The sequence below is a fragment of the Cucurbita maxima genome, unplaced genomic scaffold (genome assembly GCF_002738345.1).
Source record: "Cucurbita maxima cultivar Rimu unplaced genomic scaffold, Cmax_1.0 Cma_Scf00037, whole genome shotgun sequence".
In the NCBI taxonomy this organism is placed as follows: Eukaryota; Viridiplantae; Streptophyta; class Magnoliopsida; order Cucurbitales; family Cucurbitaceae; genus Cucurbita; species Cucurbita maxima.
Genome location: NW_019272053.1, coordinates 1,452,374 through 1,475,338, shown reverse-complemented (window position 1 = coordinate 1,475,338; position 22,965 = coordinate 1,452,374). Strand labels below are relative to the sequence as shown.

Below are 22,965 nucleotides of genomic sequence, written 5' to 3'. Positions count from 1 at the left end.
TCTCTCTCGTATTTTCTTTCTTTTCTCTGTTTGTAGGTATTCTGAGGTGTTTTGGGATTCTTGGGCTGAAGGCTGAGCGGGGTGCGGTTGTCATTTCGTGTGGGATTCGCGAAACTCAGCAGTTGCCGGAATACTCGCAGGTTTTCCGACGACTAAGTTTTTTTTTTTCTTTTTCTTTTTCTTTTTCCTTTAAAAGGTGTTTTGAGTGAGTTATTTCAGCTCCACGCTTTCTTTCCCTCGAATAAAAATTGAACAATATACATAGTTAAGAGGTATATAGTATAGGTATATAGTATAGTATAGATATACAAATTCACTCCATAAAAAAAACATGATAGCCATACCATTGGATGGAATGAATTTGTGTAAGATTAGATGAGAGGAAGTTGTCGAAAACTAAAATAAAAGAAGGTTAAAAAGTTCTAGGATGGCGTTTTAATCCGTTTTAATCAAACCCCCGTTTCTCGGGGAGATTTTCGTTCATCTTCTCTCTCGCGTCTGTGACGTTCATCTGCCCCGATTCCGACTGCAACTTCCTAAATCTCTTTACCTAGATTTTTCCTCATAGCTAGCAATTGCTCCTGATCCTCGGACATAGAAGAGATGGGCATCGTGGACGGAGGCACTCAATCTCAGTCTGCAAATCCGAACATGGGAAGAGAAAAGCCGAAGGTGGTCGTGATTATGGGGCCGACTGGTTCTGGGAAGTCACGTCTCGCCATCGATTTGGCTTCTTACTTCCCCGTCGAGATCATCAACGCCGATTCTATGCAGGTTTATCGCGGCTTGGACGTTCTCACAAACAAAGTTCCTCCCCAAGACCAAAATGGTCGGTCAGTTTCGTTCTATTTGCATGCTGTTTTCTCCAATTGTTTGTGCTACCCCTGGTTCCGATTAATTACTCAATTTTTTACGTTATCTAGGAGTACCGCATCATCTTTTAGGTACAGTGAGTCCAGACGTTGAATTCACGGCTAAAGACTTCCGAGATTCTGCCATTCCTGTAAGTTAGCAGCACTGCATCATGTCCAGGTTTTTTGCTTCTAGCATTACGCATTTCAGAGATGCAAGCTGAAAAAATTGAATTGATGTGTGAAATTTTCAATTCCGTTAAAACGGCAACAATTGTGGTTTAAATATGTAGTTATCACTTGGCCCATTCTACTGTAGTTTTTTGAATGCTGTTTTCCAATGATGTGGGTTGATGAGCTTATATTTACTAAGCTACAGTTTATCGGTCAATAGCTACCTCGATTAAGGTCGAGAAGTTAAACCGCTGGAGCAACCCTGTCATCATACTCTAGTCGCTGATCTGATCCAGCCATATAGGAGTTTAGGCCTCTCGTTGCACAGTACTAGTGGCACATAGGTGAAGGAGTAGAACCATAGGTCAATTGGGAAATATCAGTTTTCTACTTGAGTCTTAGGATGAAGGTGGTTGGCAGCTGAATAACCGGCTGATCAGAATTTAATAACAAAAGTTAAGAGTGTTATAAAGGAATTGAACAAAAATGGACAGTGACTTGTGGTTTAGAGACCATCATTTTAGGTTAGTGACTCTACAATCCTGTGTTGTTTGTTGCACATTCAATCATATCGTTTATATGAAGCGTGTGGGATAAATTTTCCCCTATAGTTAATGTTATTTAGGTGGTCTTGTCCTGATTCTGCTTTTTGATTCTCAGGTTATTGATGACATATTATCACGTGGATGCTTGCCAATGATAGTGGGTGGAACGAATTATTATATACAGGTAAGAAAATGTCCTATTTCGCCATCTAATGGCTAATGAGATAATTTGAGTGCTTCTAGCGGCTAGTATTATTGTTGAAATTCTTTTAATTGTTCTAGTCCAAGAATGTTGTCATGTAGTCTGAGGAAATTTGGGACATCTTAAGACTAGTTCTTGACATTTTAGAACATGTCTCTTGAGTCTTATCATTAGGATCTGCCTATAGGGATCATCTTTTGACCTAGTTTCTAGCATTGTACTTGAAATATGATCATTTGGCTGGAGAAATACTAGGTGTAAGCATTCAGCTGGACTTGGTTTCTGGCCAAAGTCATCTATGATTTTTTTCAAAAATTCAAATGAGTTAGACACCTGCTTGAATAATCCAAACAAATCAATAAGTACCGGCTAAAATATCAATTGAGTCAACCAAAATTGGCCGCACTCAAAATCTAACTGGGTCCTTGTTCTTCTTTGTTTTGTTTTGTTTTGTTTTTGAGAACTGAATAGGGTCCTTGTTAATGAATATGATGCCGATATTCTACTATGTATATTGGCTTCAGTTGTCAGCTGTAAATTCTATGACCAAGTTGATGGGCTATAATATTAGGATGGTCTCCTAGAATTTTAGAAACATTGGATGGCCAGCATACACTCTTGGGGGGATTTCTAGAGGTGTTCTCTTTTTTTGCGATTCTGGATCTTAGGGTGTTACTGTTACCATTTGATTTAAGTTTGGTAATGGCATTTTGGATTAGAAATTTGGAAATTAGGCAATAGTCTTGTGGGAATTGAGGACATTTCTGACAAGAAATTGAAGATTTGGTAGGGATGTGTGACTGCTGATGGATCTTAGAGAACTTATGTCGTTGAACCGTCCTCTCTTGATTCATTTTGCAATAGCATACAACACACCTCTTCTTGGTGGTGCTCCAATAATATGTTTTTTCCCCTGTAATTTAGCCTTTTGATAATTATCAACGGTTGGAAGAATTTACTTTAGTAGTTCTTTGAACAAGCATTCATCTACTGTGGCCCTAGGCTGTTATTGTGCCTTTTCTTTGGAATATATTCGCCTAGTTTCTTATCCAAAAAGAATAAGGAAAAGAAAAAGAAAAAGAAAAAGAAAAAGAAAAATCTAATGTTGTTTAAAGGTTATTTCAACGTTTTGTGATGGCCTTACAAAAAATTCATTAGTCTCCATTGGCCATGCTCCATAAACCCATAGTCTCCCCACATAAACAAAAGGCCACCCACCCCTCACCCTACTTTTCACCAATCTCAAAAACCCCATCTACTATTCCACTTCTTATCCCCGACCCACAAGTTGTGACAACATCACCAGAAGAACATGCCATCATCATAAACAACCAAAAAACCTTCCTCTCCACTGCCCCATCACCCACCACGGCGGGTAAGACCATCATCTCTCATTTGTTGCTAGAGATCACCCTTGCAGATACAAAGCTTGACACTCTCTTTCAGGAAAAGCAGAATGGAACAAAGGTAGAAGAGGTCACCCCGATATCAATGACACTCACACCAACAATGACCATCTAAATCTTGGCACCATGGCTAAAAGAACACCACATGTGGATCATGACTGTTCCATCTGGGAAAAAAAAAGCCCACTACGGTCAAGAAGCCGAGCAAACTGACTAGAGAGATTGCTGACCTCCTTTCAAACATCAATTATGAGAAATCGAGCAAGTCACAATTGGGAGGTCAATACCTCTTATGATTATTATCTTTTGGAATGTTAAGGGCTTCGGAGATTGGAAAAAGAGAGCCCTAATCAAGTCCTTCCTCCTCAAATACAATCCCACTATAGTTATTCTTCAAGAAACAATAGTTATTCTTCAAGAAACAATAGTTATTCTTCAAGAAACAATAGTTATTCTTCAAGAAACAAAATTAAATTATGTTGCTTGCTGGATAGTTAAATCCCTTTGGAGTGCCAGACATATTGGTTGGTCAGCTTTGGATGCCTCAGGTACATCGGGGGATCTTAATTGTTTCAATTGATACAATGCCACTACAAGTGTACACACTTTACACTCGTGGCAAAAAGAAGCAGTCACGTATGGAACTCAGTTGAATTTTTCTTCATGCAGTTTTTTTTTTTCAGTTTCCGTATTGTAAGGAGTCCTCCACCTTCATTTCTACTTTTAGTTATTTCCCTTGTTTTAGGAGGATGATCCTCCATGATTGGGTAATGACTCCACTGATGTAGCAATGGTTGTAAGGACTCTACTTTCATTTCTATTTTTCAGTTTCCTTTGTTTTAGGAGGATGATCCTCCATGATGGGTCATGGTTCCACTAATGTAACAATGGTTGTTATCCAACTTGTATAAAAAGTCATAGACATCAGTGAAGATGGTACCTACAAATTTCCGATTTAGTCTTGAGTACTTTAACTTAGAGGTATTGAAGGTTCCCTCTATTTGAACCTTACAATTATTCAAAATAGGTCGAAAGAAGAATGGTACTTCTTTCCCCACACAAACACCGTCGACCTTCACTTATAAGAGACCCATAACTCGATCGCAGACTTGGGCTCGTAACATTAATCATGTGGAATGACCCAAATTTGATTATTTTAGAAGTCGCCAAAGGCTTATACACCTTAACCACACATATTACACGGGCTGATAATTACAAATTTTGGATTATAGGAATCTATGGTCCCAATAGATATCAAGAAAGACGTCTATTATGACAGAAATTTCAGGACCTATCTTGCCTATCTGCAGAGAATTGGCTTTTGGGCGGGTGATTTCAATATCTCTCGATGGGCACATAAAAAATCCACCCACCTTGACACGCATCGATAGATTTCTAGCCACAGAAGGCCTACTTGGAAAATTTAGCAATGTCGGTGTTCAAATACTGATAGACCTACATTTGATCATTATCCCTTTCTACTTCTATGGGTTGCTGTAAATGGGTCCCCTCGCCCTTCTGATTTGAGAATATATGGCTGAACCATTTTGCAATTTTTCCAGTGGTAGAATACTGGTGGAAGAATACTCCCCTTCGTGGATGATTTCGTGGATGACTGGGGCACAGTTTCATCAACAAACTTAAAAGACTAAAAGAAGTCTTAAAGAAATGGAACAAGGAGGTTTTCGATTGTATTTCCACAAAATGAAACCTACTACTAATTGAACTTGCTCTCCTTGATCAGATGGAGGAAATTGACTCTATCACACTAGTTCAACTCACAGAAAAAGCTCACGAAAGCAGAACTTATTTAGTTGGCAGCAAAAAAAGAGCAATATTGGAGACAAAAATGTAAAAAACAATGGTTAGAGGAGGGTAACATAAACTCCAATTTTTTTCCATCGTATCATGGCTACAAAGAAACGAAAGAGTACCATTATGGAAATTCTATCTACACAAGGCAGAAGTTTAGTAAACGAAGAAGAAATTGTCTCAGAATTTGTGTCCTTTTACACGTCCTTATCTACAGAGGGCATAAGGACAATGCCCTCTGCGAATTTCCTCATGATCTTGATTGGAGTTCTATTGATCAACAGCAAGCTGCCTCTCTGGAGGTTGTTTTCACTGAAGAAGAGGTGGGGAAGGTGATTCAGCATCTAGGCTCTGACAAAACTCCAAGACCAGATGGTTTTACCTCAAATTTTTTCAAAAATCTTAGAACTTTTTGAGAGCTGATATTATGAGAGTATTCCAAATTTTTTTTTTTTTTTTTTTTTTTTCAAAACAAAGTTATCAATGACAACCTAAACGAAACATAAATATGTCTGATCTCAAAGAAACCGGATGCTCGCACTATAGCAGACTTTTGCCCCATAAGTCTCATGATCGGACTACATAAAATCATAGTGAAAGTATTATCTAAACATCTTAAAAAGGTTCTCCCTTTCACAATAATTGTGCAATAAACAACTTTTGTAGAGGGGCAACAAATTCTCGATGCATCCCTCATGGAAAACGAACTCATAGATGAATGGGAAAGAAACAAAAAGGTGTAGTCATCAAACTTGACATGGAAAAGACCTTCAACAAGGTTGATTGGACTAAACATTCTTATGGCAAAAGACTTTGGCTCAAAATGGCGAAGGTGGATAAAAGGATGCATCTCATCTACAAACTTCTCCATCATCAATGGAAAACCGAGGGAAGATTTGTGCCACACGGGGTCTCCGACAAAGAGATCCACTATCCCCTTTCCTTTTCATCATGGTAATGGACTGCCTCAGTCGCCTACTAAGAAAAACAGAATACGAAGGGCAGATAAAGTTTTCAAATTGGTAATGAAAGCTTAAGCATCAACCACCTTCAGTTTGTGGACGACACAATCCTCTTTTCTGACTTGATAGATGTCTCTTTCATAAAGAACATGATCGAGATGATAAAAAATTTCGAAGGATTCTCTAGACAAAATATCAATCTGCATAAAGTAGAGATCATAGACATCAATATTAACATAGAGATTATTGAAGAATTTGCTACCATATATGGTTGTAAAAAGGGAGTATGACCGAATGTGTACCTAGGACTCCCTCTAAAAGGAAACCACAAATCTTTTTTCTTCTCGAAGACTATTATTAAAAAAATAGAAAGAAGGCTGTCAACATGGTCATCATGTTATACTTCAAAAGCCGGAAGACTCACCCTAATACAAGCCACGTTATCCAACCTCCCTACTTACTACATGTCTCTATTTGAATTGCCACAAAAAGTGGCTGTGGATATAGAAAGATTATTTAGAAACTACATGTAGAAAGATGGCCCACACCTTGTTCGATGGAATATTATAAACCTCCCCATAGAAAAGGGAGGCCTTAGTCTTTCTCGATAGAGAAGGAGAACAAGGCTTTCTTGAAATCTTATAAAGGCCAAATATACTCCTACATCAAGCAAAAATCAACCTCCTCCATCTTCTACAAAAGGGTCTTGGAAGTAACATAAAAAAAGGCCAAATATACTCCTACATCAAGCAAAAATCAACCTCCTCCATCTTCTACAAAAGGGTCTTGGAAGTACATAAAAAAATATCAAAACGTCATCACCAACCGAACTTGCCATAGAATTGGTGATGGAGGAAGCACATCATTTTGGACCGACCCATGGACTGAAAACACCATGCTAGCTCTGTGGTATCCACTTTTGTACCGGCTATCTCATAGCACAAAAGCTATGATAAAAGAAACGTGGAATGTTGTCAACAAATTTTGGGTCCTAAAGCTTTGTAGGAATTTAAAGGATAACAAAGCAACAAAGTGGGTCGAATTAAGTCTTGACCTTGCTCCTGTGGTATTGTCATCACTAATTTGGCTCCCCAATGCTGATGGGCTTTTCTCTACAAAATCCTTGATGATGGACATGGGGAAAAAGTAGAAGCAATAAATCCCACTCTAGCAAAGACAATATGGAAAGGACATCAACCTAAAAAGGTGAAGTTCTTCCTTTGGCATAAAGCCATTAGCACAAGTGAAAAGCTTCAAAAGAGAATGCCTTACGTCACTCTTTCTCCAAATTGGTGTCCATTATGCAAGAAAAAAAACGAATCACAAAGCCACTTATTTATGTAATGCACATACGCTCAGAATTTTTGGGCAACGATTCTCAATATATATGGATGACATCTCACATTTCCTAGGGAGGTAAAGGATCTATTGGACATGGCCTTGACGTACCACTCTTTTAAGAATACAAAAGCCCTACTATGGAAATTGGGAACGTCTTTTCGATAATGTTGTTTTCCCAAGCTATATCTTGGTGTAAACTGTCTAATATTATTATTTCCTATAGCTATATCTCCCTCGTTGCAAATTGGGAACGTCTTTTGTAAACACCATAATTATTACTTCCCTTTTGTAAGTTTCAATCATCAATAAAATTGTCTTTAAAAAAGAAAAATAAATAAATGTTATAAAGATAAAAATCTTAGGAAGAATAATAAGTTTAAGATGATTTGACAAGATAATTTGAATATTTCAACTTCTCTCTCTCACTATGTAATATTTGATTATTTAACTACCTATATTTATTATTAAATTAAATATAGCGTAAGTTGTTAATTACATATATTTTATTTGAATAAAGTTAATATAATAGTTTAGAAATCCTAACACGAAAACTTATATTTTAATAAGAAAATGAATTAGAATAAGGTAACATAACAGCGCCTTTATCATTAGTGCCCCACCCACCTAACAGTCCTTTGTTCAGAAAATAAAAATCTGTTTCAAAAAAAAAAAAAAAAAAAATCCATTTCAACATTTCTTCATAAAGCTTAAAAACCTTTTTTTTAAGAGAATGAATTGGTTACCAATCACATAGGTTTTTGAAAAGCCAAAACCAAAAAAGAAAATAGAAAACCAAAGGGTTATCAAATGACCCTATGATTTCAAATTATTTTGTAGAAGAAATAAATGACAACAAAAGAACAACAGATATAAAAAAAAAAAAAAAGTAAAAACAAAGAAAGTATATTAAAAAAACTAATGTATAAAACAATATTTGAATTTAATTTTAAAGAATACATCCAAACAAACTCTAAATTATCATAATTAGCAAATTACTTCTGTGAAATGCATCTTCATTAGGAAGATGTGAGACTTCATGTTCCTTCTCTATTTCTCATGCAGGCTCTTTTTAGCCCACTTCTTCTGGATGATTCTGCTAAAAATATCGGCGGAAGTTGCTCCAGTTATCTTGGTAATTATTAACTCTACAGCTTTAATAGGATTTCATCTGAATCTGGAGTTCAAATAATGTTTTTATTCATGTTTTTCCAGGAGACGAGGAGATGGATATTGAGTTGGATGAGGGAAGAGATAGTTTGAAGTATGACCATAGCTATCTTAAAGAGATTGATCCAGTTTCGGCTGGTAGACTCCATCCGAATAACCACCGAAAAGTAAGGCTGCCCTGCTTACATTATGCGCAACTGTTCTTATGAATATGAGAACAAGTCAAGTCATCACTTTTTTAAATTTGAACGATTGCTTTGAATTACAATGTTATTCTAGTATATAGTTCTTTAGGGAATTATGTTGAATCATAGCATCCAAGTTGTAGAATAGTGCAAATCCTTTCTAAACACGAGTTGTTGTGATGTCATCATGGCCTCAATCAAGCTCAAGGAGATCCAATTAAACCAGGAAGATTCTAAGATGCAGTTGAGAAATAGATCCAAGGATGCGCCCTCCCTTTGAGCCATGGCCCGTTGATCAAAGGCCATGTGCGGTGCCTATGGAGCCCCTCCATCTGTGCCAAGCCATCAAAACATGCACACAAGGTCCATGCCCCAACTCATCAATGTGGACATGCAGCTCGCTCACCAGCCCATTGGCATGCACACCCACTCAAAGCCCGGCGACGCACGTATCCAGCCCAACAGTGCCTGCTATGTGTCCCATCCACAAACTTGGAGGATCTTCTACTCAAAGAGAACCCGTCCTTATCTCAAGGTTGAAGCACTCCACAAAATTGGTGACCAACCAAGCTTAAATGCTTTAAGACATGCAACCTTAACACAAGGGTTGCAAAGAAATGTAAGAAATGTTCTCAGCAGTTCTAAAAGAGAATTATTTTCATTCATTCAAGTATATCTAAAATAGGAGCTCTCCTTGGGTTTATATATCCAAAGGAGTGAATCTAATTGATAAATCTTCTTAGATTCAACTACCTACGTTATTCGAAAATCCTATTTAAAAAGGGGAAAATGCTTAATAAGTGTTAAAAAGTCAACCAATCAATAATCTATTCTATCAATTCTCTTAAAGATCATGAATGTTCTTAAAACAAACTTTGACAAAATTCTTCTAGCAGTTCTCATGATAGGTGGCAGCATGCGGGCGGGCAAGGCAAGTGCACAATAGGCTGGAGCTAGGTGCAACAAGGGCGTGCTTGGGAGGGTGTCGTGTGTATGGGTTAGTGGCTTGATGGGTGGGCGGCTGCACACTGATGGGCCATCGTAGGCAAACATGCGCATGCAGATGGACTAGAGCACACGGGCGAGCATTGGCATGCCACGGGCCGATGGATGGTCTTGTGCGGACTGTCTAGATAAGGTGGGTGCATGTTAGTAGATGGCCTTGCATAGATAGGCTGGAGCAAGTGGGCAGACATGCATGGGGGAGATGGACGTAGCAGGTGCTGCTGGCTTGGATTCACACACCATTAGTTTTTGAATGGGCATGCACATCAGTAGGTAGGGGCATGAGTGTGTGTGCACGGCGATGAGTTTGGGTATGGTCTTGTGTGCATGCCCATGGAGGGGTGTCATTGGGCTGGATGAGCGAATGGGCGCCGCACATGACCTTTGGTCAATGGGCTATGGGTGTGCTTGCTCCTTGGATCTCTCTCTATATCATCTTGGACTGTTCCTTGTTTAATTGGGTCTCTTTGGGCTGATTGAGGCCATGATCACATCAGGTTGAGAGCGAAGTTTTGCATGAAGTTTTAAATGCCTTCTCTTTTGTATGATCTAAGTGGTTTCTTATGTGCCTGGATGTTCATCGTATATTTTCTCTAATGTATCCTAGATCATTGCAGAGGATTATATGCTCACATTTTTCATTTAAGAGGCACTGGACACCTTATACTTGTTCCTTTTGCTTACCCTTTAACCTTAAAGCTAAACTAGAATATGGGATTTTCTACATTGTTTATTAGTTTTTTTTTTCTTCAAAGGGTCAGTGCCCAATACTATTCACTATGTTGTTGCTTATGCTTCTGCATTGAAATGCAACTATGATTCCCACCTGTCTGTGGGATGACTCAGAGGCCCTTGACAGTACCGTCATATGTTCCACTACTTAATCTTGCATAAATTAATTGAATATCCTACCCAACTTTCATGTTTTCGCTATTGACATTGAATATGTTGCAGATAAATCAATACCTGAGTTTGTATTACCGCACTGGTGTTCTTCCCAGCACACTTTTTCAAGGGAAGGCTGCTGAGGTATGTATCTTCTTTTAATTTAGCTATGTGACTATGGTAATGTGTGCGTGTGTGTGTACCCTCCTCTTAATTCTTCCTCGATGCTTGGACACTTTTAAATAAGTTTCATTTTCCTTAGATTATTTATTCTTCATTTGACCTTGCCTGCTGAAGTCCTTAAATGATACCACACCCATATCTCTTGTACATCGTGTAATATTGCATGTGTCAGGGCAGAGTTGGGGTCAAGCTGATAGTTTCAGATACGAGTGCTGCTTGATATGTGTCGATGCTTCTATTCCACAAATTGATGGACATGTTGATTCTAGAGTTGATAGCATGTTGGCTGCTGGATTACTTGATGAGGTCTATGATATTTACAATCCAAATGCGAACTATACTAGAGGATTGTGGCAAGCGATTGGTGTTCGGGAGTTTGAAGAGTTTTTAAGGTATTATGTACCTAACGGTAGATGCGACGAAGATAGCAATGAGCTTAGTCCAAAAAATTCAATGGAGTGTAATGAGATTTTGAAAGAGAATATGAGGTCCATCCTAAATTCAACAAGTGCTGGCGAATCCAGTTTGCTACTGAAAGAAGCCATAGATAATGTAAAGTTAAATACTAGAAGATTGGTTCGTCGCCAGGTGCGGATTTCTATCTGTTACCCTTCTTTTTTTTCTCTGTGATTTTGTCAGAGAAGTAAACATGTTTTTCAAATATAAATATCAATAAAAGATCAGGTAGGGAATCCTGATTTACGGCCTGTTTCATAACCAATTTGTTTCTTATATCCTGTTTTTTTTTTTTTGAACTAAGTATTTTTGAGTTGCCAATTTCTTCTGTTTTCTTTCTTTTAAAGTAGTTTTTTAAGAAACGGATGCCTTTGCTGAAAGTATAGGTACGTGTATTTGTTAAATTCTAGCTGAGGCCTTGTGGCAAGGATGAAGAGAGCCATTCTTGGTATTATTTTACTTTACAATCCACCTTCATTACTACCAGATTAATTGTTAACCTGATTTTGGTGCCGAATGAAGCAGTATACTGCAAGAAAAGAATAAGAGTGTTCTTAAACCTCAATAGGAGAAGCCCTATGACAAAGTTAATTGGGAGTTCTCATAAAGATTCGTGAAGTTAAAGGTTTGCAGAACAGTCGGTGGACAAATGTTGCTCATGATTTAGGGATGCGTCCATAACCCAGCCCAACTTTCTCAGTCATCATTAGTGATAGACCAAGTAGTAAAGCCAATGGGGATGATTTGTTTTCTTTTCTTCTTGTTTTGTTGGGTGATTGTCTTAGTTGTCTTTCGGAGAAAATAGGAGAGATGGTTTAATTGAAGGCTTTTTATGGGCAATGATGAGGTCTATATGTCCTACCTTTAGTTTACAAATGACACTCTCTTGCTTTCTACCTTGGATGAGGGAAAGTGAAAAATTTGTACAACTTAGTTGGGCATTTTGAGCTTCTTATGGGGTTAAACATCGCTCTTTAAAGTCTTTTATTGTGGGTCCAAACATCGAAGAAACCAAGCTTTCGTTGAGAGAAATGAAACAATATAAAAGGGCATACAAAAAATAAGTCCACAAAAGGAGGCCTCAACAAATGGAAGGGGCTCCAATCCAAAAGAATACAACCAAGCTCATAATTGTAAAAGATTCAATTAACGAGCGACCATAAAGATACATTAATTCTCACCACCTCCCATAACTCCTTCAAGTATCTCTATACCTCTCTAAAAATCCTACTATTCCTCTCAAGCCAAACTCCCCATAGAACAGCAAAACATCAAGCATGCCACAAGACCCTCTCTTTATCTCAAAAATGAGAATTTATCATGATCCTCTCAATCAAAGAGCGACTTTCTCTTTATCTCGAAAATGAGAATTATTACGATCCCCTCTATCAAAGAGTGACTCTCACGACAACCCCAATAAGTTTAAAACACTGACTCCAAAGAAATTAAGCTAACTAATAGGTCCCGAAAAGATGATTTAGATCATTCTCCTGCAGTCTGCAAAGGACAAGACAACTACAGCAGACCCAACACTAAGGTTGAATGCCCTAGATATGATCTCGAGTATCCATCCTCCCATGTAAGACTTGCCAAGCAAAAGAATTAAAAAAAAAAAATCACTTTCCAAGTAATTTCTAAACTTTGAGAGGGAGGAAAAAACTAAGGCCCCTAAGAGGGAGAACGGGAACAAAAAATAAGAAAGAACCAGCGACATGAGAAACCCTTTGAAGGATTTAGATTCCCAAACCTGAAAATCTCTTCACTAGTACGCAAACCTTGTAATCTATAGTAAAAATAAGGTCCACCACCTCCATAGACTCACAATCAGCAAGAGGCTGATGTAATCTCAAAGAAAGCGGGGGAGAAACCTCAAAAGATCATAATACAAAGGCAATTGAAGGTAACCACCCACCAACCCTCCCAAAAATAAGTATTAGGCTCACCCCATAGACCATTGTACAAACTAAGAAAAAACAGAAAAGCCCAAAGCAATAGTAGTTCAAAGGTTTTTATTAAAGCCTTTCAACCCACCACTAGGAGTTCCCTCAAAAGGTGTTCAGATTTGAATTTTTTCACAGTTGGTTGGAATGGGGGTCGTATGAACTTCTAGCCTATGTAGATATGCCTTTGGAGGCAAGCCTAATTGTATTTCATTTTGAACTCCTTTATTGGAAAAAATTCAACTGAGGTTATATAAATAAGTGGGGATATATTGCTTTATGTTGGACTCCTAAATGTTAAGCAGTCTTTTAAGATCTGGAAAAAAGATATGATGGAAAGGGTCGGTGCTAAGAATCACCAATGTAACACTGCCCTTTGAAGTCAAGAAAAATGCTTCAGACTCTGCCCTTGGGGGCGTCCTTTTGCAAGACGGGCACCCCATAGCATATGAGAGCAGGAAGCTGAATGAGGTAGAGAGGAGGTATGCCACCTCTGAGAAAGAGATGCTGGTGGTGGTTCACTATTTGCGGGCTAGGAGACTACCTCATTGGGGCTAAATTTGTAGTCCAAATCCATAATAGTTCGATATGCCACTTCTTCAACCAGCCCAAGTTGTCCTTTAATTAGTCTCGTTGGCGAAGAGTAGTAAAATTTGGTTTTTAGCTTGAACACAAGCTTGGGAGAGCTAACCAAGTTGCAAACCCTCTAAGCCGAAAAGCGAACTTGCAGCCCTGTACATGTTACCCACTTACAGGCTAAGTAATTTATGCAAGACGGTGCAAGATGACATCAAAGAACACTTGCACAAACACACAGCCACCAACGCCATTATGCAGTTATCCAGAGAGGGAAAAACCAGCCAGTTTTTGGTTGAGAATGACTTACTACTCACTAAAGGCAACCGATTGTATGTCCCCACTCAGAGAACCTGAAGAGAATGCTAATGAAGGAATGTCATTCCGTTGACAGGTCATAACAGATGATGGCAAACCTACGCCCTGCTTAAGAGGGGATACTACTGGCTAAACCTTTGAGATAATGTTATGCAATTCATGAAAACTTGTATTTTCTATCAACATGTTAAAGTCGAGCATGCAATTAAAACTTGTATTTTCTATCAACATGTTAAAGTCGAGCAACAAAAATTGCAGGACTATTGAAACCCCTACCAGTCTCATCTCGATCATGGGAGAGTGTATCTCTCGACTTCATCGCCCATCTCTCTAAAGTGGGAGAGTTCAAGTCAACTCTAGTGGTTATTGACAGGTTTTCAAAGTACGTCACGTTCATTTCGACCACTAGGTCTTGTTCTACCGAGTTGACTGCCCAACTATTTTTCAAGAATGTGGTTAAACAACGGGGCGTGCCAACGAGTATATGCACCGGCTATTCGATACGGAATCCGTAAATGATATGACATGGACATGAAAGAGTCCAATGCCTCGACAGAACCCGGATGGATGAATGTTCAGGATATCCAGATGATATAAGCGAAACATGGGTCCATTCTTGATGGGCATGATCGAGTGAACTTCAATGGCTGATGACATCTCGAGACTTGGGATGACATCAAGAGATGTTGGCCGTGTTAATTGGGAACCAAGATGAGTTGTGACGTTGCATACGAGAAATCTTTGACTCTTGAGCCAGATGACTTGACTTAGTGTAGAGGTAAGTCAGTTAAGGCGGCAGACGATTGAACATGCATGCACAGACAGTGTGTGTTGCTGAACAAGCTTGGATTTCGTATGAGTTGTGTTCGGTTGGCGAAGATAAACCTCGCTTAAAGTCTTACAAAACCACAAAGACGGACGAAAAATGTTTATGGGGCTTACTTAGGTTCTCCTTAAGGCTTGTCATGAGCGTGTCGAGATCAGGACACCGCACGGTTGAAAGTATACGACCGCGACTCAGTGGAGCCTACCTACCTAGCTAGATGGTAGATGGTGGTTGCATGAAGTTAATTGGAAGCTGGTCTCCCTTCCCCTTATTAATGGGTATTGGCGTTGGAAATACATAGAAAAGAAATACTGATGTCCTCTTCTAATGGATATAGCACTTCTCTCCTTTAACTGATTTTCGAGGGAAAGAGTTATATGAGTGTGTTAGGAACCAAACTGATATTAATTAATATGGAGATGAAAATCCTCCCCTACTCTTCCGGGTATATGGAAGGGTTTCAAGTCTCACAGTTCCTAATATGTCAAATTCAAATTTTCTCTTTGGATTTTGATTTCTTTAGAAAGAGAGTTTTAATCTCTCTGTACCAATTTCTCGTTGTTAAGGGGTTTTTTTTTTTTATGTTTTTAATCTGGGGTTGTGCTAAGGGAGGATTTTGTTGTAGTGTGCTATTGTATGATGAGGATTACTTTTGAAATTATTTGTCTTTTTACTAAATCAATAAGAAATTTGTTTTTGTTTTTCAATAGTAAAAAGAAAATATTAGGTACGAATCTGAAATAACTTACCGTCATTTGGAAAGGCTCCTACCGAAATAAAATAAAATCTTTCCTATGGAGTTTTAGCTGTGGGGGAAGAAACACGGGGCAACTGACTTCAAAGGAGAATGCCTAAATTTATTTTTTCCCTTTATGTGTAAGGAAGTTGTAGAATCACAATGGTATCTATGTAGCTTCTGATTTGCTAAGAAAATGCAGAATCTCAATTGCATCGATTTAGCTTTTGTCCTTTGCTAAAAGGTATTGGATCCATATGTTGTAACCTTTGGCTGGAGCATCGTCATGCCTGAAAATATCCATGATCTCTTTGGTTTAATGTTTGTGGGATATCCTTGTAAAGAAGGAAGGAATACTCTGGCTTGTTTCCAACAGATCCTTCTTTTGGAATCTTTGGCATCATTGAAGTCGAATCTGCCTGGAAATCCTTAATAATCAACAATCTTCTTTTGATAGTTTTATGGACTTGGTTTTGTTTCATGTTCTTTATTGGTGGAAATATTTACACCTTTACAATGCCTAGGTTTTCTACTTTAATCTCTGTTGGAGATCCTTTTTCTAATCCTCTAATGGCGGCGGGAGCTTTTTTATTCCCCTTCTGTGCATTTCATTTATAAATGAAATCCCTTGCTTCCCTCCTAAAAGAAACAAAGAGACTGAGTTATATATTTGGCCTAAATTTTAATTATTAACTACGTGCAAGTACATTTATGAAAACAGTACATAATACGTTTTCATTGAATGCTTTCTGTAATAAATGTTTTATTGGTTTCAGCGGAGGCAGATAAAGAGACTGGAAACTTTGTTTGGATGGAAGATCCACTATGTTGATTCCACTGAATATATAACAAGTGGGACTTCTGTGATAATCTTAATCTCTTTATTTGATCAATTATTTATTTTATAAGCTATCTTGCCTGAACCCATTATCTTTGAACTTCTGCTATTTCAAATGCTAGGCAAAATGGAGGATTCATGGACTGCACAAGTCGTTGAACCTGCAGTCCAGATAATTAAGTCGTTCCTTGAAGATTGCTGTTCGGCGACTGGGAAAATGAACCCACAGAGTTCTGGGCAAACAATCAAAAAGGACTTGTGGACACAATATATTTGCCAGGTAATTTATTTATTGGGTGTGTTTCAAAATAATTTTCTTTTGCTTTTGAAAATTGAAGATAATTTTCTGCTACAAAATAGTTTATTTGATTTTCCTGTCAAAAGTTTTAAGTGAATATAACAGTAGAAAACTGGAAAAAGTAGCAATATTTTCTGTACATATTTTGTGTAACGGTCCAAGCCCACCGCTAGAAGATATTATCCTCTTTGAACCCTCTCTTTCGGGCTTCCCCTCAAAGCTTTAAAACGCGTTTGCTAAGGAGAGGTTTCCACCCTTTATAAAAGGTGTTTCGTATCACATTTTGAGTATCACAAACTATTTAATGACATAATTGAATGCATAATCATCCATTTTTGTTATAGTGTTACATAAATTATTTATTTGGAAGTACTTGAATACATAATAATAATTATAAAAAAGAATGGTATTCCTTGAAGTAATTCTTTTTGTATAGGCTTGTGGGAACAAACTACTAAGAGGAGCACATGAATGGGAACAACACAATCTAGGTCGCTCGCATCGAAAGCGAATGTATCGGCTTAAGAAGCGTGAAGGGTCGTCTTTCCTGCAACAGAAACTACCTCAAGAGTAACTCTTATGGCTTGTAATTTTGGTATTACAAAGTAGAATATGCTTAGTCTTCAGACATTGTATCAACCCTTTAGATTCGACCACATGTAATCTAGCTGTTAAGAGCTAAAGTGCATAAGCTTCGTCTAAATATGAGGCCTGTCTCGGTATACGCTCCCTTCGCTCCCTTTTCCGGGCCCTTTCTATTGTATGACTGTGAGCCACTTGTTGATCACTCTTTTGTTAACAGTGAGTGATTTTACATTTTCTTGTTGGCATAGAATCTCTACTTTCTTTTACTCAATTGGTGTAGTTCAAAGAATGGTTTCAGGCCTTTTATTCCAAGCTCCTTTATTTTATTCTCTTCTTCTTTGGAAAGGATAAAATTCTGTAGAGAAAGTGAAGTGTGGATGAATAGGATGTGTTTGTTCTTTTTCTTCTCGCTATGTCCGGATTTGCTGTATCGAATTCTTTTCTATGTTTCGGACTTTATTCACCTTCTTGCCAATAGACCTCTTTGTCTTGTTCATGCTTTTACATCATTTATTGTTTGACTATCATTCTCCAATGCCTTAGCACATCAATACATACATACATATATATATATATATATATATATATATATATATATTATAATTTTGTGATAAAACTTATCGAAAAAAATGAGTGCCCGAAAGATGCGACTGGAATATTTAAAAAGATTATAACAATGGTTAAGATTTGAGGGCCATGGTGGCATGGTGGTTGTGCTAAGGTCGATCACCATGAATAGATGTGTCTTTGAGTGCCATTGAAGAAAAAAGGTGGTTTTAGGTTTATGATGAATGTTATTGGCCTAATGCGAGAACGTAGATTTTTCATACTTTCAAAAATCTAATCATGTATTAAGACACCCATTAGATGTGTATATAAACCCATTAGGAGAGTGTCATTATTGTACTCTCTAGATCTAACTCTGGGCTTATGCACGCTCACGCGGCAGAAATCGATACAAAAAAAAGTAATGTATTTTATCATAAATGTACGTGTCTGCATAATGTATAACTAGAAAAGCAATTCATGACTAAACGGTCATATAACATACCTGAGGTCTCAATATACAAATCATCAAAATCATTAGTTCAATGATATTGTGGAACAAAAAACATATCCATGCATAGCAAAATGTTAGTATCTCACAAGACTATCAACTATATTCATACATGATCATACGTGTCTGTTCATTCTCTATTTTATAGTAGCACACACAAAACATAAAATATCATATATAATCATACCAATCAAACCCAGAAATGCATACATCACATAACAAATTTATTATAATAATTCTAAAAAATATATACGTCACATAACAAGTTTATTATAATAATTCGTGATTTTAAAGCATCATGATACATCTTATTTATATATTAAGCAATTCATCCGACTAACGACCTTTAAAACATACGAGATTTGATCTTAAAACTCTTTTATTATGCTAAAACACTTTAGTAACCTTAATAACTATGGTGAATCAAAGTTGTGTGCATTAAACTAAAGTTAATTGTTGAAATATGTCAAATCAAAGCTATCTTTGTTCGAGATTGCTTGCTTCACCTAATGAATCGAAGAATGGGTCAAATCCGACTTAGACTCCATGAATGAAAATTGTGGACCCTATTTTCTTCTTTTAAACTATTCCACTTTTTCACATGGACAATGTCATCTATAGAGAAATTTTCACTTGTATGTACTATTTAGCATATCTTTATAATGCCTCCTTAGATTATTCCCTTACCTCTTACCTCTTACCTCTTATATGCATGCTCACATTATTTTTTTAGAATTTTTTTAAGAAAGTCACCTTGTTAAGAATCAAGGACTTTCACAATGGTATGATATTGTCTACTTTGAATATAAGCTCTCATGGGTTTGCTTTTCGTTTCTCAAAAAGGCCTCGTATCAACGGAGATATATTTCTTATTTATAGAACTCATGATTATCTTCTTAATTAGCTAATGTAAGACTACTCCCACCATGAACTTAACCATACTGTAAGGATCGGAAAATGTAGCCACATGCAATTAAGGTGGGACTTAACTTTTTTCATAAAAACATCTGGCCTTGAACTCTACTTTCCAATTTTCAGTAAAAATTAGATGTGTTATACTTTTCTTAACACGACCCACATACACGCACATGGACCCACCAGGCAACGTATATGTACCCCTTAGCCCTGCCCTTTAGCTAGTACACGCTCACTCTACCGGAGCCATGAAGGGAAAAACGCTCGCATAATATCATGACATACATAGATATCGTGATGTACATGTTCGTACTAACCATAACGAGGAAGTATCATGATGTACGTATCATATAAAGCGCTTGAGGTCCCCATAACTTTAAATCATGACATATACTTACCATGCAAGTCATTAATCCATTCTTTTTATAATATAGTGTTCCTATGAGACCTAATTAAAGTATATGGCTTTTTAATGTCTCATAGGCATAGAACTAACATGTTAACATATATTACATGGTGTGACATGCGGAGGTTCATATATCATATAACATAGATATCACAATATAGTTCCATACCATAACATAATCACATCGTAACATAACTTATAACCTAACATAACTTGTATCATAACATAATTTACATAACTTGTCACACGTTGAGCAATCATAAAACATGACATGTGTAGGACCATAAATCACATCAATCATGCATCATACAAGCCATCCAAGCAAGCCAAAAGTAAATCCACTTGCTTAGTTGCCCTATGCCAAAACAATTACACTCCCACGATGAGCTTAAAACTTCTCTATGAAATCTAATTCTAGTATCACAATCATAATTTAGAATTCAACTACAAAAATCGACTAATCAATTATATAAAATAATCTAAATTTGGCTCTCAAAGAGGTAAAAAATAGTAGAAAATGGTCCAAACGTATCAAATTCAAGCTGGACGAGCCAAAAAGTCGAGTTGGACATATCAGAAAATGTATTCTTTGACTGACACCCAACTGCTGAACTTAGATAAAATAGAGCAATTATTATGACTAAATAAGCCAATGAATTTTTTTGTTTTTACAATTGTAATCTTAACTCAAACTATATACACACCACGAGTTAATAGATACATTTATTATTTCAAACAAATATTAAATAAAAAAAATAAGAAGAAAAGAAAAAGGTAAAATTCATGTGAAGGTTACAACTAAGCCCTTCAACTCAAACCCGAAGCTAAGAAGAAGAATAAGATGACGATGGAATATTTTTAAGCCAACCTAATCTATTTGACCATCTTGGGCTCACCTACTCAAAGTCGTAGGTAACCAACCAGCCATTTCGTAGCCTTTGGGTTTTGCCTTTTTGTGTTTAGGTTTATTATTAGGGTTTATGGTTTAGGGTTTTGAGTGTGTTTATCATTAGGGTTTATAGTTTAGGGTTTTGAGTGTGTTTATCATTAGGGTTTATGGTTTAGGGTTTTGAGTGTGTTTATTATTAGGGTTTATGGTTTAGGGTTTTGGGTGTGGTCGGATAGTAAGCATAGATGGGAGAGGTTTAATAAATGAAAGAAGAAATAAAAGCAATTAAAAAGGAGTGAATTAATTGAGTGTGGGTAATGTGTTGCTTCCTGCCTTGGTTTTTCTTCTTCTTTTCAACCAAAAAGACTTCTCACTCTCTCTCTCTCCCCTACTTTTTTTAATTATTGTGTAGGGAGGAGAGAGAAGGAGAGGGTCCCAAGGAGGGGAAAAGCAGGAGAGGAGGACAGGTCCAACCGTGCGGGGCAGCGCCGAAGCGGCCGACTTGTGGGTCCTTTCTCCTTTAATCCTTTTGTAAGTATTCATACCCATTTTTAGGTGATTGATTGCTGCAAAAGCCAACCAAGAAATTATGGAACGTGGGGGTGTGTCAGCGCTCACAGGGGGAAAAAACCTGTCACTCCCCGTCTCGACGTTCACCTGTTCGACGAAATGCCTCTCTATAAATTCTGCTCTTCAATTACCCCATTTCACCTGTGTTGTGAGTGAGTGAGCTTGGTTTTCCTACGCTGCCATGGCCGAGTTCAAGCACCTTGTCATTGCCAAGTTTAAGGAGAGTGTTAATGTGGAAGAGATTGTTGAGCAAGTGGAGAAGATGGTTTCTGATATTGACTATGTCAAGTCCTTTGAATGGTATCTCTCCCCTTTTTTTGCCCTTTATCTCTCTGTTGTGTAAGATGTTATGTGCTGTGAAGTCTCAATACCTTTAATGAATTTGAACCGTGATGTAATGACTCAAGCCCACCGCCGGTAGATATTGTTCTCTTTCAGCTTAAAACGTTCTGGAGAGGTTTCCACACCCTTATAAATGATGTTTTGTTCTCCTTCCCAACCGACATGGGATCTCACAATCCACCCCTTTTCAAGGCCCAGCATTCTCGCTGGCACTCGTTCCTTTCTCCAATTGATGTGGGACCCCCACCAAATCCACCTCCTTCGAGGTCCAGCTTCCGTGCTGGCACACCGCCTCGTGTCTACACCTTCGGAGAACAGCCTCCTCACTGACATATCGCTCGGTGTCTGGCTCTGATACCATTTGTAATGGTTCAAGTCCACCACTAATAAATATTGTCTTCTTTGAGCGGATTATGAGATCCCACGTCGGTTGGGGAGGAAAACGACACATTGTTTATAAAGGTGTGGAAACCTCTCCCTAACAGACGCGTTTTGAAAATCTTGAAAGAAAGTTCGAAAGGAAAAATCCAAAGAAGACTATATCGACTAGCGCCTAGTGGTGGGCTTGAATTGTTACCCTAGAAGATTATAGATTATAGATTATAGATTATAGTGGTTATTTTTCAAAATTATGGCCGCATGAATGTTGATTTTTTTGAGTGAAATGTGGTTGGTTTGGACAGGGGACATGATGTTGAAGGGCAAGACATGGTGACACAAGGCTTCACGCACGTCTTCTCAATGACATTTGATGACAAAGAAGCCATCGCTTCATTTCTTACCCATCCTAAGCATCTTGAGTTCTGTCCCACTTTCAGTGCAGCCATTGACAAGATTATTGTCCTTGATTTCCCATCTCTTCTCGTCAAGCCACCTGCACTGCCACCCCCATCACCCGAAGCTGTTCCACCATCTGTGATGGCATCCACACCTTTACCACCACCACCACCGCCAGTATCAGCACCAGCACCACCACCGACACCGACACCGGCATCTGCTCCGGCATAAGATTGGAAACGTTAAAAAAATCGTAGTCTCATCTTTATTTGCAGTATGTAGTGTTGTGTTCTTCTGTTTGCTTTGAGAATCATGGGAAGTGAAGTGTTTAGTTAATGGGAAGAATGTGGTTGATGAAGATCCATGCATTTGGTTGCTATAATATAATATGTTCTTGCTATGTTTCTTTTTATTTCCTTGATTAATACTTACGTAGGATCTTCTTTTCGGCTTCCCTTCAAGTCTTCAAAACGACTCTGTTAATTAGAGGTTTTTACACCTTTATAAAGAATCTTTCATTTTTCTCGACGTGGGATCTCACAATCCACCTCCTTTAGGGTCCAGCGTCCTCGATGTCATTCGTTCCCTTCTTCAATTGATGTGAAATCTCACAATCTACTCCTCTTCATGGCCCAACGTCTTTATTGGCACACCATTCGGTGTTCACCCCCTTTGGGGCTTAGCGTCCTCCCTAGCACACCACCCAATGTCCACCTCC

The 22,965-nt window shown here is 37.9% G+C and overlaps 2 protein-coding genes across 3 annotated transcripts; both read left to right on the top strand.

Annotated features, from left to right (window-relative positions):
• Positions 1-433: 433 nt before the first annotated feature.
• On the top strand, positions 434-17,617 carry LOC111468528 (tRNA dimethylallyltransferase 2). Of its 2 annotated transcripts, none has more exons than XM_023113774.1 (10): positions 434-829; positions 924-1,003; positions 1,686-1,754; positions 8,356-8,425; positions 8,506-8,627; positions 10,605-10,679; positions 10,896-11,306; positions 16,347-16,422; positions 16,531-16,688; positions 17,143-17,617. In XM_023113774.1, exons 1-10 carry the CDS (start codon positions 604-606, stop codon positions 17,278-17,280), a joined length of 1,425 nt encoding a protein of 474 aa, XP_022969542.1. In that variant the 5' UTR covers positions 434-603; the 3' UTR covers positions 17,281-17,617. The 2 variants fall into 2 exon arrangements, with proteins under 2 accessions (XP_022969542.1, XP_022969543.1); XM_023113775.1 differs by having other exon boundaries at positions 743-833.
• A 3,621-nt stretch (positions 17,618-21,238) lies between these two features.
• Positions 21,239-22,659, top strand: LOC111468537 (stress-response A/B barrel domain-containing protein At5g22580-like). The gene is made up of 2 exons (XM_023113786.1): positions 21,239-21,428; positions 22,154-22,659. Exons 1-2 carry the CDS (start codon positions 21,310-21,312, stop codon positions 22,476-22,478), a joined length of 444 nt encoding a protein of 147 aa, XP_022969554.1. The 5' UTR covers positions 21,239-21,309; the 3' UTR covers positions 22,479-22,659.
• The last annotated feature ends 306 nt before the right edge of the window (positions 22,660-22,965 follow it).